At 43.7% G+C, this 15,959-nt stretch overlaps 2 protein-coding genes across 7 annotated transcripts in view; one reads left to right on the top strand and one right to left on the bottom strand.

Moving 5' to 3' along the window:
• Nucleotides 1-15,959, top strand: part of lrba (LPS responsive beige-like anchor protein) — a 185,539-nt gene that overhangs the window by 99,565 nt on the left and 70,015 nt on the right. For 4 of the 6 annotated variants that reach the window (XM_047577879.1, XM_047577880.1, XM_047577878.1 and 1 more), the window contains exons 37-40: nucleotides 4,493-4,617; nucleotides 4,947-4,961; nucleotides 9,124-9,267; nucleotides 11,125-11,261. In XM_047577879.1, the coding sequence (XP_047433835.1) occupies nucleotides 4,493-4,617; nucleotides 4,947-4,961; nucleotides 9,124-9,267; nucleotides 11,125-11,261 (421 nt within the window). The remainder of the gene's footprint in view (nucleotides 1-4,492; nucleotides 4,618-4,946; nucleotides 4,962-9,123; nucleotides 9,268-11,124; nucleotides 11,262-15,959) is intronic. The other 2 variants (XM_047577881.1, XM_047577883.1) reach the window with 1 other exon arrangement.
• mab21l2 (mab-21-like 2) lies at nucleotides 12,168-14,064 on the bottom strand. The gene has a single exon (XM_047577889.1). It carries the CDS (start codon nucleotides 13,654-13,656, stop codon nucleotides 12,577-12,579), a length of 1,080 nt encoding a protein of 359 aa, XP_047433845.1. The 5' UTR covers nucleotides 13,657-14,064; the 3' UTR covers nucleotides 12,168-12,576.

The following is a 15,959-nucleotide window of genomic DNA, read 5'->3' as shown; positions in this document are numbered from 1 at the left end:
CGGTTCACGTTTGCGCCTTCGCTTCAGATCCGCCTTAATTCTCCTCCTCTCTGCGCGTTCGGAAATGTTTTAATATGTGTTTTTCATGACAGATTTGATGTAACGTTGCGTTTCGTTTCACGTTTAAAGTCGACAAATTGCTTGATTCTGTGATTAATAGTGAGGATGGGGCAAAATTACATGTGGATCATCACGCACTGCGCTTAGATGGGAGCGCTGGCGTGCCTGTGACCCTAACATTACCTCTGGTAAATCTTGTAAACAACATTAGCGTCGGCGAATTAACATACACACATGTAGATGTTCCCTTGTACAACCTCATCGGAGCGGGAAGGATGGGCATTAATGCACATGTAGAAAATCACTTCGGCGGGACTTAATCATGCCAAACAATTTCAGCGGGAAGGTGTTTGGTCCTGTTTCATTTTAATTTGAAGCCTGGAGATCCCGCCGAAGCGATCGCTGCCACCGTTTGACAAAGAGCCGGCGCTCCAGCCGCCAGTCCTCAACATGACAAATCCTCAATCTAGCCCCGCTCCCGCGTTTCTTCTAAACACATGGTTTATGCAAATCGAAGCAAAATGATCTTGGGGATAGCGGCAATGTTTGAGCAATTTGAGGGCCGCCAATGGGAACTGGCATTAATATAGAATAAGCAAGGGGGGGAAACGTCCTGTGCATATGCGGGTCTCATTGACTGTACCCAAATTAATTTAGCGGAAAGGTTATGAACGACTGGTTGTGCCGAAGTGCAGTCACTTGTGGTGATATATGAAGGCACATCCGCTGGGCGCGCTCTGCTTGCTGTGATATGATAAAGGTCATGTTATCGTTTTCGTGCCATCGAATGCAAACTCGCGCAAAACAATATTTTCTTTACCTCTTAGCATTCACCGAAGATAAAGTCCATTTTTTCCCAGAAGGCTGAAGTCAACACTGTTCAATTTAATCAAGTTGGATTCTCTTATTTTCTTTCTCCAATTCCAGTTGCTAGTGATAAAATACCAAAAACAAATAATAATTTGTAATGAATAAAAAAAAGAAAACAAAAAAGCCCAAAAATGGTGAGAAAACCGCGAGGCGTCGGCCTCTTGACTCGTGAACCGATCTTGATGGATGGTCGTCATTTGTCCTTGTCAGCAAATGAGCGTTGGTGCCTTTGAAATAGCGGCGCTATCAGGCTTTCAAGACCTGAATCCATTAACATGTTTAAACTGTTCATTTGGTAATAATAGGCGAGTTTGGACCTCGTACACACCTACTTAGAAAGCCAGTAATCCAAATAATACGCCATGATTTGGTGAGTTGGATTGACGTGGTTTATTTTGGGGCTTTGTAATGTCAGGTAACAGCGTTTTACTTAAACCTTAACCACTGTCTAGCAGAAAACCGTAATATCCAAAGCATGAAGCATTGTAACAATATTATTTTTGGCTAACGATGAATGTTGTAAACCTTTTCATATTGATCAGCTGTCGCGTCACGACTCGATCCTCGCGTAACTCCTCTCCTTGCTTGTTATTTGCTTAAACGATATAAACCTTCGCTAGCATTACGTCTCCAGCTCCACATTATGGACGCTCCTCACAATTAAACCATTCGTCCTCCCCGTCACCAAACCGCGCCAGATCTGCTTGGACGCCTGCTCTGTTTGGATGTAAATGTAGAATTTACTAGCGCAATATAAATCTTGAAGAGCCCTCCAGTAAAACATATCCTTGCAGCGGTGTTGATGGTTTGCGCCGAGGTTATTAAATGGAAGCCATAACTGTTTTGTTAAGCGATTAGGTGGTGATGGGGGGAGGGGGGTATCAAGGCCACGCTTCCAGCAAAAAAAAAAAAAAAGAAAGTTGTTGAAACTTTATCCAATTTACAACTTCTGTGGAGCATCAAAAAAAAAGAAAAAGAAAAACCTGTTTCACCATTCATGTGTTCTACATTAGAAAGGCTCGCTCGCCGAGGGTCAGCATTTTCTCCTCAAGACGTAATGCAGGGCTCGCAAACACTAAAATATTTAAAAGTGTTACTCGAATCATTCTGCCTCTGTGGTGCGTCTCCCGCTCCCATCCGTCTGCCGGAGCGCGAGGGCCTTCCAGACACCTTTTATGACCGAACTAATTACTAATTACGCAAGTGGTTGGTGTGAGCCGCAGCGCGCCGCCGCCTCTTTGTTATTTTAATTGTTGTTATTTTGAAGAATGGCGCTCCAGAAAATTCTGCCACGGATCCCCTAGGAGGATGGATGAGCTCTGAATAATTTATTATCTTTGTGGAAACACGCTCGGCGTGCGGTGTGGGGGGTTGCGCGGCGCTGTACATCTCCATTCTTGCTATGGCGACGCTCTCATCTGGGATTGATGACGAGGTATCTTTCATTGCGCCTCTGCCTTCTCGCGGCAGCCCCCGTCGTTCGGGCTTCCACTGTCGCCTGTTTGGGGCGCACTGGATGAATATGACTGACAGAGGTGCCCCCCTCCCTCCCCACCCAACCCATTCCCTGACTAATTACTCCGTGCAGTGGTTCCCCTCCTGATGGATTAATGCGTATTGTGTGAATCAGACAGATCCCCACCTTCCGCGAGATGAGAGACGAGCGCATCCAGATTTTGAGCCGCGCTCCGTGCGCGACCCTGATAATTATTTTCGTAGATGAATACCGTCTCGGGCAGGATGATGAAGTGGCCATTTGCGCTCGCAGACTATCGCATGCAAACACGGAGCGCGCTCTTTGTCACTGGAAGAGAGATCGGGTCCCGCACAGACTTGCGTCCCTTGTGCCTTTCCAGCTGCAAAACCTGCATCTTCCAGCTCACGGCTCCGTACACACAGGCTCCATATTCAGATTTTCCACTTCGATGCTAAACATTTTCTTCTGTAGTCGAAAGACATACCAAACAGCAGCCACCGTCTTTTGAGCTTGATTTCTATTTATTTATTTTCGCGTAGATAAATCAAATAATCAGTGGTTTTCATTAGCCCGGGCGCGCAGGGTTTTAAAAGACCCGCTTGGAAATTGTATTTATTTCCCTGCGTAAGGCTCCTTTCCCTTTTAGAGGCCCCCGTGTGATCATTGGTGTTGGGCTGAAGATTTGTGAGGAGCCCCCGGCCAGAGCAGCGTTCAAGAGTAGATCACATAAAGTATGCTGGGGTTCTCCCGTCATAGCCTATGCCACTGAAACCATAAACTGTGTCCCACCACTTTCCACCTTTACGGCAAACTGAGGTTTTTAGAGAAAGCTTATTTCGGTGTCATTGACTTCCATCATTTTACTTTGTTTACTAGGCTCAAGATTCTGCTAAAAACAAATAATAATAATAGTAATACTGAAACCTTCAAAATAAAACTTAAACCCAGAATGCATTTTTAGGTAGCACATGTTAGTTTCTCTGTGATCAGTGTATGGATTAAAAATAGTTTGTTTTTTTTGTTTTTATACACAAGTGTGGAGTATTTCACTAACTGGAGTAATTTTCCAATGAATTTTTTTTTTTTTTAGAATATACACAGGTGCGCAAGAGTCTAAACCAAACTCTATTACGACATCAGCTCAGTCCTAGAAAAAGTGAACTCTTGAGAGTATGTAGTTCAAAGAAACTTCACCGTTAAACTTGTGTGAGTTGGTTGGGATTTAGTGTCTTTCAGGAGGTAGACGCGTGAGTTTTCTCCCCATCTGAGTTTGCAAAATTTAATCAGAAGTGTTTGTCGGTGTAATGCAGAATGAACTACTTGCTTTTAAGCTACGGGTCGTAAATATATTTGAGATTACATATTTTATTTAAATCACTCGGAGCAAATCGGGCAGAAGTGGTATTTTATGATAGACTGGAACGCGGTACACAAGCAAACTCCTCTACGGCGGAGTCCTCATTAAAAGTTAACACTTTCTTTTCCTCGAGAGCAGAATGATTTACCGGCCCCGGCCTGGTAAGGGGAGATGCAAAGTGAAAAGAAAAATGGAGGCTATGGACATTGATTAATATTGGTAATGCTATCCACCCCTCCTCTGTGTTTGTAATGGCCTTCTCCTTATCCTGCTGGCCATGACTCCTGACAAGAGGTATCCTGCTGGGCTCGAAATGAGCCTCGAGTGGAAGTACATGCCACAGGAGTGTGAGTGTGTGTGTGTGTGTGTGTGTGTGTGTGTGTGTGTGTGTGTGTGTGTGTGTGTGTAAAATGATCACGCTGTCATTTGCTCATTCAGCTGTGATGACGTTTCCTCAGTTCACCTTCTCAAAGAGAGAGATAGAGAGGAAAAGGAAAGATAAGAGAGGGGGGAGCGTGTTTCCCTCTGAGCTCGTTGTCAAGAGCGAGGACATAATGATTTCGGAGTCTAGTGTGAAAGTGAGCGCTTTTCTAAAGAGTGATTCTGAGAGATCTGCAAACACAATGCTGGCTTTATGTACGCTCGCTCGGACCAAGTGCTAATGCTGGGCTGCTGTACCATGCTGGCCGGTAATTGCTAACACATGTGCTACCTCTGTCTCGTTGCAGCCGGCCGAGGGAGTTCTGGCGCCTGGACTACTGGGAGGACGATTTAAGGCGGCGACGTCGCTTCATCAGGAACCCCTTCGGATCCAGCCACTCAGAAGCCACGCTCAAAGCCGCGACCGAACACGGTCAGTCCCCCCCCCCACACCCCCACCAACACCTCCTCCCGCTTGTTGTTTCTACACCCTTCCTAACACGCTTGGTGGTAGCACCAGGTACAAGCCAATAAAAATTAGTCCTCCCGTTGCAATAAAAGATTTATTGTACCGCAAGACACAGTAAAAATAGCACCCGCATTTGAATTTCACACAGGTAATTTATTTCATACCCTGCCTCCCCGTTATGCAAAGCTGAACTGATGAAAGGAAATCAGCTTTGAGCTGAGTGGTTTGTGAATAACACGATATATTAAATTTTATATATTCTTTTTTTTTTTTTTTTTTTGGCTGCGTAACAGTGGCTGATATCAGCGGTAAGTAAACTCTTTTTGCCCCCTTAAGATGTTTGTGTCTAGATGAAGCATGTTTTTCCAGAAATACACAGCTGTTGCAGTCAATGTTAAATGTGTTTTTTTAGATGTATTAATACATTAGGTGTAATATTGTGTAATATAATGAATTGCGCTGATACTTTGCGTCAAATGGTATAAACACACGTATGAGGCCTCGTAAAGATGAAGGGACAAAGTTGCTGAAGCCAACACCGCTGATTTCTTTTTCTTCTAGGATTACAATGCAGAGTGCTACATTATTTTTTTTCCCCGGTGCAAATTTTCAATAAACCTTAGCTTAACATTCCCTGCGGTCGCTTATAGCGGAAATATCTAAATGACATATGTCCCTGCGTTAACACCGAGTCGCATTTCTCTTCCAAAGCGCCTGTAATCCCTCATTTCTGCAGATCTCCGGCACACACCAGGGTTTGCAATCATTGTCAAGCTGGGCCTACATTAACCAGCACAATCAATTACACTTTCTCTCTCTGTAAGAAAAAAAAAAATAAATTGACCAAAAATGTTCTCAATGAAAAAAGTCCTTTTTAAACGTGCTATCATTCCCTGAAGACGAATGGCAGGTGTGACAGAAGTCAATAAGAATATGATCTAAAAGCAATAAGTGTTGGGGATCCCGGATTCCTGGGAGACTTCTGGGCTGCAGTAATGGCTGCAGCATGGAGGCAGCTGGGGAGGGAGGCCGGAGTCCAGCTGGTCGCAGTTCTCCTGCGGCGAGCCTCTGAGTTTGTTGTTTTTTTTTTTTTTTTTTTTGTACTTTCTTTCCTTTTTAAATCCTCTTTGTTTTCCCTTCGACTAACTCCCGACAGAGAACAGACACTTGTGTTCTGGCATTGCCTTTCTTTCTTTTTTCTTTTTTTTTTTTTTTAGCTAAGCAGAAGAAAATACACTTGAAAGAGCCTAATGAGTTGGTTATTTGGCCGTTTGGTCCGGTGTTTAATTGTATTCAGGGTGATTTCGGGCCGGTGTGCTGTAAATATGCATAGCCGGCAGAGGAAGAGAAATCCCTGCGAACAACATTTGGCTTCAAAGCAAAAATAGCCGGCGGCCGGTTGTGGCAGCAGGAGTATGCTACCTCATGAGAGTGTACAGCCTGCCTAAACTATGGGAATATATCATTAAAATAACTCTTTGACATTGAAGCCTGACGGCATCCTTTTTCTTTTTTCCTTTTTTCTTCCTGATGTAACCTTTCGTCTTGTTTTAGTCGACCCGACATTTGTTACGGAAGTGCGGCTCAAGATGAGAATGCGGGGCTGGGTTTTCAAACGGAGCACAAAGGTCATATCTGGCTGTAATTATATTCATCAGATGCAGAGGGGGAGAAAATGCAGCCTTACTCCCTAAGAAAATATTTAGTATGAGATCAAGTCTGAATTTGCTCTCATTTGCTACTTGGGGCAACGCTTTGCAAATAATCCCACATGGTTGAAAAAAATTAGTAGCAACGCATCGGGGGGGGGAGGTGGCATCTTTGGTCGGAGGACATATTGTAACACCGTTTTATTTTTCCTTCTTCTGAGAAACACGCGTTCCTGTGTTTAACATGCATTCCCGTGTTTAAGATATAGACAACTGTTATCATTCATGCCGCGCCAAGATGATTTCCACCGGAGAGCGCGCGGCTGCCAGTGGGCTTGAGTAGGCTGTTATGTATTTACGGCTGGAAAGAACCATCTTTTCTTGGGGATTGATTTGGTCTGGTCCTGGGCCGTGTACCAGAGGTGGCAGAGTAAATACCTGAAGACTAATGTCTCTGTTCTGGTAATCAATACTCGCCTCATGACCACACTCCTGGCTACGCTCCCGTTAAAAACAAATTTGTTAATTCTGACAATTTAATTGCTGTGACCATGCATGTCTCCAGTTGTATAAGCAGGTAGTTGAACCCCCTCCCTCCCCCCTCCTCGCCCCTCGCCTCGCCCCCCTTCAGGCGGGGTGGAACGTGCTCTTGGAAAAAAGTGTAACCTGTTGGGATTTATGCACATTTCTGCTCCCTGCGTGTGTCGACTGACGAGCTTGAAGTGCCCCGCTCGAACTTTTATTTTTTTTGTTGTTGTTAATGTGGCAATCCTGCTCTTTTCATGGATTATTCATCACCGTAATACCTATACTTTACCCATAACAAATTGATGCTAATTGTGTATTTAGAATTTCAGCTCTTATTTGTTTTGGCGTTTCCATTTTGGGGTTCCTACTATTGGTATTATTTCCAACACTTCTTCTTCTTTATTTTTTTATCAGTGTGTGCACAATAAATCTGAACTACAAGTGTATCAGTTAGCATGCTGCACATGATTCCCCAGCCACACACACACACACACACACACACACACACACACTAAGACACAGGCGTACAACACCACCAAAACCTCAGGCCTGTCAAATTAAAAGGGGAAAAAAATAAACACTATCTAGTTTTGGAATGGGAAGACTGAGAAGTTGGCACGGAGACTGTCACTTACGTCCACTTTTCTTTCTGGTAACAAGCGTCATGAATTTAATCAGAGCTGCCTCCTCTTGCTGCTTTCACAGACCGGCTACAAGCTCCACCGCTCATTGTTTTTGTTGCAGTGAACTCGCATCACGCGCATTACACTGAGGAGCTATTAATAACCGGGGGGCCGGTGAGGCTCGGTGCTGCACGTCGGTGCTATCTCCGCGCCGGGGATTTGCTGAGCGTGCAGCGCGTAGACGTCCAGATACGTCTCTGTTTTCAAACCCCATCTGACAAGTCCCCTGTCCACTTGCTCGGTGCGAATACAATGGCATGTGGTACGTATTAGAGGAGCTGGTAGTAATTTCGGTGCTGCTAACTAAAGAATCCTCCGGGGAGGCTTAATTACAGGAAGGCCATTCTAAATATCAGCGAGCCGCATATTTTCCATGACAAGAGATTTTTTAGGCTCGCTCCTCTAGCAGTTTCAAAGTGTCTGGCTGCACGGCGCGGCTGTGGGCTCTTTAGGAAGTGCAATTGATCTCGGGTGATGAAGCGGTGTTACTTCTACCAGAACGCCAGATTAGAGCGCAAAGACATGCACAGAAGCAGAGAGAGCTCTCGCCGTATCGCCGGCTATGTTTACAAACAGGGGGGAACTCGCCAGCCAGTCTTTGTGTTGTGCACTCGTGTGTGTGTGTGTGTGTGTGTGTGTGTGTGTGTGTGTGTGTGTGTGTGTGTGTGTGGGAAAGTGCAGGGATCTCTAAATGTTTGCAGATCACCAGTGTGCTTAAATGATCCATTTTGGAGCTTCACGTCGTGTTGGGTTGAAATGGGAACGGGCAGTGCGGGACCCTCATTTTGTTTAAACGTGTTTGGATAATCTCGGCGTGGAACAGTGTTTGTTATGATGTCTGTTTAAAAGGGTTAGATGCATTTGGGGTTGGGGTTGTGTCTTTCGTCCGTCACATTCGGTTTAGCCCGCCTGGATGTAAGCTCTGCAAGTGAGGCGACGTCATGCGCGCGAGCGTCGCTCTGAAACGTCGGGTCGAGGTTGAGCTTCAGAGATGGTCAACTTTGCAAATAGTGTTTCTGGACCATGAACACGCTGCACGCACTTTAGAACTACAAGAACTACAACTAACGACTAAATATAACTAAAGTAATATTTACAAAATATATATATATAACCTGCTTTAATTTAAATCCTCTGACGTTACTGTGTGTGTTATGAAATATAACAAATTGTGGGAAGAAATAAAATAAAACCCATGTTGGATTTAGTTCCTGTTGCTTATCTTCCTATTTACCAGCTGTGGCTTAAACTAAATCAGTGGGACAGAAACTTGATCCCTCATTTTAGAGTGTAACTTATTTTTATTACCATTATGTAAGGGCATTAAAATATATATTTATTATATTTATAGTTTTCCCTGTTGCTGATTGTTGCCTGTAATCCCTGTGTTTTATTTAGTTAAACGAGGTTCTTGGTTTCAGTTTGAAAAAAAAAAAAAAAAAAACTTGGCTTCTTGCGAACACGTCGTCAGACTGCTGAGAAATAAAGTCAAACAGGCTAGCTGTGTCGACCTCCCGATACGAGATGAAATGAACTCGGTGTGTGTGAATTGACGCCGTGGTGCGGCAGACATAAAATAAAAATAAAAAACTGCTTTCCCCCCTCTCTAGCATCCGAGGAGGACATCCTCAAAGGGAAGCAGTCCATCAGGGGTCATGCCCTCGGAAATCAAAACTCGGAGAGTGAGACGTCACTTGACGGAGACGATGACACCCTGTCCTCCTTGGAGGAGAAGGACCTGGAGAACCTCACAGGTAAAGAAGAACCTCATTATCTTCCCGCCTCTACGTGTTTTTTTTTCCTTCTCCCCTGCAGTCCCAACTAAATAAAGAAATGACGTCAGTGTAAATTTATTTTCGTGTAAATATCACACACATGCATTTTAGTTGCTCTGAATAGTGACTTACATGAGGCTTCCTTTACATCGATGACGGTACCTCTGAGCTTCCAGTACTAAGCTGCTGTTTTGTTGTGATATTATGCTTTTTTATTACTATTATTTAGATTTATTGCTGCATTTGTACTTTTAAATCATTCACTCGCTTCCATTCGTCACTTTTTCGGTGCCCAGCGTTTACCCCTATCCTGAGAGAGAGCACAGTAAACACAGTATCTTCAGTTTTCTGTCTCTGCCAGAGGAGGCCTCCTTTACACAGACTTGAGTAGCAGCTCTTAACATTTATTTTTTTATTTTTTATATATATATATATATATATTTTTTTTTTTTTTTTCATCCAGCAGTAGCTGAGTTTATCCGGGATACTGCATTATGCTAAAACTGGGGCATTAAGGGATTCAAGAAAATCAGTTTTACTTTGAATAAAAACTCCTCTCTGTGCACGAGCCTTTTAGTGCCATTAGAACTACAACTACCGCCGCAGACTTTGTTTTTATCCATTTTATTTCTTGTGCGTGTTTTCCCTTTTTATTTGTCTGTCATTTAAATGATGTTAATTAAATATTATAATATAGTCCGCTAATCGGATTGCGGGCTGAGCTCCCGGCAGACTAAGCTGCGGTAAAAGGGGGCTCAGAGTGCTATTAAAATAATGCAACAGGACGACAATGGGATTAAACGTCGAATCCTGTCTAATAAAGTGATAGGCACGGCGAGGGGGAAAAAAAAAAAAAAAAAAAAAAAATGCGCGCAAGTTGTCTGGAGAGGTTCAGCTGCTCCTCTTAAGCAGATGTCTGCTCCAGGTGTAATTGAATGTCTTTAAACGAAAGGAACAAAAAAAGAAGAAAAAAAAACACCCTGTTATTTCAACCCTCGGATAACATGTCAGTTCTCGTGGGGGAGCGTTGAGAGAGACAGCGGAATGAACGTGGTGTATCTGTTTATTCCATCCATTTGTATGAGTGTGAGGGCGCTCGGGGAAATCAGGCCCGGGGCTCCGACGATGCTGCTGCTGCTGCTGCTGCTGCTCTACACATCTGCAAACACAATGGGCTCGTATATGAGCATGAGCCGAGCTGAGCTTCCACCCACAGCTCCCCTGAGCCGGGCTCTCATTGTCATACTGGCATAAATTAAGATTGATGAGAGATGAACACACAGCTTCTCCCAAAAGCCCGCAATCAATAGGTTCTGACGGACAGACAGTTTTGATTTGAGCTGTGCTTCGAATTTCCTCTTTAATTATTTATTCTGTTAGTTTAGTGGGCTGTTTCACCGAATGTAGGTATGTTAAGGTTATTGGGGAATATGTGAGGCCTATAGTTAATGTTGATCTTGAACTTATCGATTTATTGCACATTTGCAAATACAGGGGAAAAAACGTTTTTGTTTTTTTTCCCCCAAAAAATAATTGCGATATAAAACTATTTTGCATCTGATGCAAAATAGTTTTATATCGCAATTATATTTCGTGTATTTTTATATTATAGTATTTATGAACTATCCTCCAGGATTGAACGTGCGTTTTTAAGCCATCTCTGCAGCCATCGAGGTAGTTTTAAGTTTCTTTTGCCGCTGGGACTTTTTTGTCCAAACGAGCTGTGCACAAGGCTCCAGAGCCTCCAGAGTCTCCCTCTCGGGGAAGGCTTGGTCTCTGACCGGCTTCTGTCTGTCTCTCTGTCTCTCTGTCTGTCTGACTGCCTGTCTCCTCCAGGCCCTGTAAACCTGAGCACCAGCGCTCAGCTCGTCGCTCCGGCCGTGGTGGTGAAAGGCACTCTGTCCGTCACCGCCTCCGAGCTCTACTTCGAGGTTGACGAGGACGAGCCCAGCTTCAAGGCCATCGATCCGAAGGTAAGGAAGGAGCTCGACCCGTCTGGTCTGAAGCCACGGCTCAATTCGCTTTAAATATCTTTTCTATGTCGCATATTATTTTAAAATGCCAGTGATGTCTTTCGAAAGTTTGTCTGAACATCCGTCAATGTCACGTTGAGCGACAGTATCCTTGGACTAAATTAAGAAAACCTTATTTACAATATATTTTATTTATATCTATTTATGTTATTATTTTTTTAAATTTAATTTAAGCAGCTATTTTTCTTTTAAATTAAAACATTGTCCCTGGTGAATTATAACTACAAGCGACATTTATTTTATATATGTATATATTTTAAGTGAAAGTAAATCACGGAAATTGAAATTAAAGTGTTGTGCTCCTGTTAAATAAAAATGAATAAATAAACTATAAAAATGGGACTAGTCCACAACATGGGAGAGATGACCTACAGGTGGTTGCGTCTGCTGTTAATAAACACTGTGAAATTATTTGTTTTTAAATAGGTGTGTATGTGTGTTTAAATGTTCTTTTGGTATTTTTTTTATGAGAATTCAAAATGTGAAAATGGAGGTGTTGGTCAGGTTATATATCTTTATGCTAAAGGCCCTGTGCCTGTGCTGCTGTTAATCCACAGAGCAGAGATGCTCTCAGGCCTATATATTAACACGACTCCATTGATTTACATTCTCTTGAAAATCCCTTTGAGTCAGTGACGCACTCTAAAAATAACTTACGGCCTACAGTGTCTGTGCACTGTTTCTTTTCTTTCTTTTTTTTTTTAAATTTACATTTTTTTTCCACTGGGGGTTTCAGATTCGACTTTCTCGTGTGAAATTTAAAGATTCTCCTCCTCAGGCAATAATAGAATAAAACGCAACAGCATTAGCTCAGCTGTCAGGACACGTCAAAACACCAAGGCCAAGTTGTAATTTAATTTGCAACATTTTATTAACATTTCCTTTTTTTTTTAAAGTCACATAATGAAAAAATGAACTTGGCACGCTACATTTTATTCTTTCACTTAACGCTTTTTGTGCATATATTTAAATAAAAGTTTCTTCACTTTGTGAAAACATTTAAAGAAGACAACTAAAATTTCTTACATTTATCTGAAATTGTACCTTCACTTTCTCTGCGGCAGTGTCCCAATTGTTCCATTTCTTTCCTCTCTTTCTTTCTTTTTTTTTAAAAAAAAAACAACTTGTGTTTTGTTCGCTGTATTTGTTGCTGTTCTTACTTTCACATTGCTTGGAGACTCGGTTGGCGAATTAAGTTTTTATCCTCAGAAAAAAACAAAACAAAAAGTCTCTCGGTGCTGTCTGGGCGATCAGTTTATAATTTGTCCAAACTTTTCGCGTTGGTGAGGATTTCCCTCGCTAGTCTCCATGTCTGCTTCGCAGCAGCCTCCAGGGCTGAGTGAGGCTTTCCCTGAAACAAGTCCAAGTTTGGCAAGAAGTAGTGGGGACATCTGCGGCACTGCAGACAGGATATGAGCTGCAGCAGGATACCATTCAGTCGGTCTCCGAGGCAAGACTCGTCCCAGTCGGTCTCTCTCGGGTGCTTCTCGCACTCGTACAGCAGCAGGGTCTTCATGTGGTAGTTGTTGAGCGGCTGCCCCGGCAGCTCCAGGTGCCGGTCCCTCAGAGTCTTCAGCACGGACAGACACTTCTTCCTGCAGCCGGCCATGAGCAGCCTGTTCTCGGCCTCGCTGAACTGCAGCACCCAGGCGTCGCTCTCCGCGGAGCTCTGCTTCCCCGTTAACGAGTAGCACTCTTTGGAGAGGAGGTTAAAACCCTCGGCTTTGACTTCTGCTACCCGGTTAGGACCGGGCCAGGGGATGTGAGGCATGGGCCACTGTGCTGCGCTTCTAGGCCAAATCCCAGTGCACTTGAACGCGGGGGTGATCTGCACCACGTACCTCTCCCTGATCCGTAGCTTGACCTCGCTGGTGTCGGCTACCATCTTTACCACGTCGCGGTAGCTGCATTTATCCACGGCTTGTGCCACCAGAGTCTGAAACCTTGAGCGGATCTTCCTGGCCGAGAGGTAACCCGAGGCTGTGATGAACTCGACCCACAGCGACATGCTCCTTTTGCGGCCGTCGCTCAGCTTCAGGACCGCGCAGCCGGGCAAGGAGCCGTCATCCACGAAGTTGAACACCCCCATCTGGTTGAGGTACAGCACCACCTCGAACTCGTTGGGGGAGATGACCTCCATCCCCTCATAGCGCGCGTCTATCTCACTGAGGGAGCTGATAAACCGGGGCTCCTGCACTTCCACCTCTTTCAGGACATCCGACACCACTTTACAAACCTCCCTTATAGTCTTCGCAATGGCTGCTTTGCGCGCTTGGCATCTCTCGTTGTAGTACTTGTTAAGCTGGTAAACCAGCTTTGCCTGCGTCGCAATCATGTTTGGGCAGAGGTCCGGGCTGTACACCGGAGAGTCGCAGTAAGTTGACGGATCCAATGCTTACCGGTAAAGCCAGAGGCAAATTGCTTCCCAGTGCAGGAAAAATGTGCAATCAAAGTTTTTTTTTCTGCTTTTGTAGCGGATGGACGTCAGTGTGAGGAGGAGGAAGCGGATAGGGATGCAACGTAATAGCCCTGCTAAATATCAGTCCAAGTCTTGAGCACTTCCAGCACGGCTGAGAAGATTCATATTCAGGTTCTTGGTCACCATCCGTGTCCTGGACCGCAGACGCTAAAGGCTAACACACCGCCTTTGCCCACGCATGTCTCCCCTGCCCTGTTATTCTCTCCTCTGCGCCCCTGCTCACTTTTCGTCCGCACTCAGCTTTGAGCTGGATTTGTGTAGTTTATGAATGGTTCCTTTAGAAGAGTGAAAGGGGTCGGGCTTCTCTTCCTGCAATCATGTGCGGAGCTGTCAGTGCGGGCAGCCAATCAGAGGAGCCAGAGGCAGACGCTGGTGGAGGAGAGCTCCAGTCCTCCTCAGCAGCATCTGGACGCGCGGGGCTGTCCGCTGCTCCCAGGTCGACGCAGGGAAACGCAAACCTTTAGGTTCATGCGGGCAAATGCCGGTGCACACTCAGAGCGAAGTCAAACATTTATTCAAGACAGGCGCTGCTCTTTACGCGCAGTTTCTCTCGGGCGCCTTTTGAGGATTGAGGTTTCAAAGCGGCGCTCTTAAACTTTATAGCCGCTTGCGTTCCGCAGATAAGTCTGCCTCTTTTTGTCTCTGGGTTTAATCTTTTGATTTCGCCTCCGTTTGAAAGGAGCAACAATTCCATCTCGACTGCAAGTTTTACTTATTCATACCCACGGCGTATGCAGCAGGTCGTGCTTTTATTGTAGTGATGAAGTAAAGTGAACTGAAGTCATTGTTAGCGCTTATACGTCTCTCTTTACGGATTTGCCTTTTTCCCATTTCGAATTAGACATCTAACACGAGGTATGGTCAGCCGGTCACATATTTATTTTACTATTACTATTATTATTATTGTAAATTTAATTAAATTTTAATCCCAAAACAAAAATTCAGTCTCGTTAGATTTGCTCTCTTTATAACTTTTAAAATCAAATCTTTTTTACGTTTATTCTTGTAAATTCGAGGTGGTCGTTTTTATATAGTTAATCATATTTTATGAGCTATGATTATTTCATGCCGTTGAATATTTCCTAATCCATACACCTCTAAATGTGCAAGTGCACCTGCAGCTTACAGATCTCGAGTTAAATGCACTCAAACTGCACAAAAATCATCGGACGAATTGACGTTTTATCCACGGATCAGCTCCTTAACCAGTCCGCTCATTTCACTTTTATTGGACATTTTGACGTTATTTACTCAGCCAGTCAAAATAACTGATCCACGGAGTGTGTCCGCGGCGTCCATCTCTCTCCCTCTCTCTCTCTCTCCCCCCACACACTCACACACACACACACTTTAATTCGCCCGTGGGTTTATCGCCGTGAACCTTGCTGAATAATTTAACCAGGAGTCTTTGCGAGGTTGTAATTGAAGTCCCCTTGTCACCCAGACTTCATGTTGGGGAACTAAAGAAGCCGTTACATCCCCCCACAGACAAGGAGTCACATTTGAACGTGTAAGCATGGCGGAAAAAAATGAAATCCTGCAGGGAAAGCAGCATGTGATGTTTTTTTGTCTAAGTGTTGCTGCAGCCTGTTCGCAATCCCACAACGAGTGTGCGCGGTTCAGTGGATGAATACGCGGTTATTACGCGTCCGGCTTTAGATTGGTTTAATTGAACATATTTGTTCAATAAAAAAAAAAATAAAAAAAATAGTTTTTGTAATTTAGTTTGGATGTGTTTTATTTAAAGTAATCACATTTTGAATAGTTCTTTCCCGTGGTTAAAATATACATATAAAGCAAAACCGTTGTGAGAAAATAAATTGATCAGAGACCGTATTTGATCTGAAATGGATCTGTTAAAATGAAATGAGAGGAGGAAAACTAGGCCTTCTGTAACTGCATGCACAGATTTGGTCTCTGTAGTCAATGTTTTTCCTTAAATTCTTATTTAAAAAAAAAAATAGAAAATTTACTAATGTGACGACATATTAAACTCTTGAACTTTTTTTCAGCATTATAATTTTACACTAGTCGAAATATTGATTTTGCAATGATTTCCAGAGACACATTAACTGATATGAAGTAGCCAACTATGCAAAGGATTCTGAAAGAAGCTACAAACATTTCAAAAACAGGCAAAGACTAATGATCCCCAGCAC

The sequence above is a fragment of the Mugil cephalus genome, chromosome 2 (assembly GCF_022458985.1).
Source record: "Mugil cephalus isolate CIBA_MC_2020 chromosome 2, CIBA_Mcephalus_1.1, whole genome shotgun sequence".
In the NCBI taxonomy this organism is placed as follows: domain Eukaryota; kingdom Metazoa; phylum Chordata; class Actinopteri; order Mugiliformes; family Mugilidae; genus Mugil; species Mugil cephalus.
This window is presented reverse-complemented; position numbering and strand designations above follow the sequence as displayed.

Bases quoted from the DNA above. Each gene is read 5' to 3' on its own strand.
- mab21l2 (XM_047577889.1), bottom strand. From the start codon at position 13,656: ATGATTGCGACGCAGGCAAAGCTGGTTTACCAGCTTAACAAGTACTAC.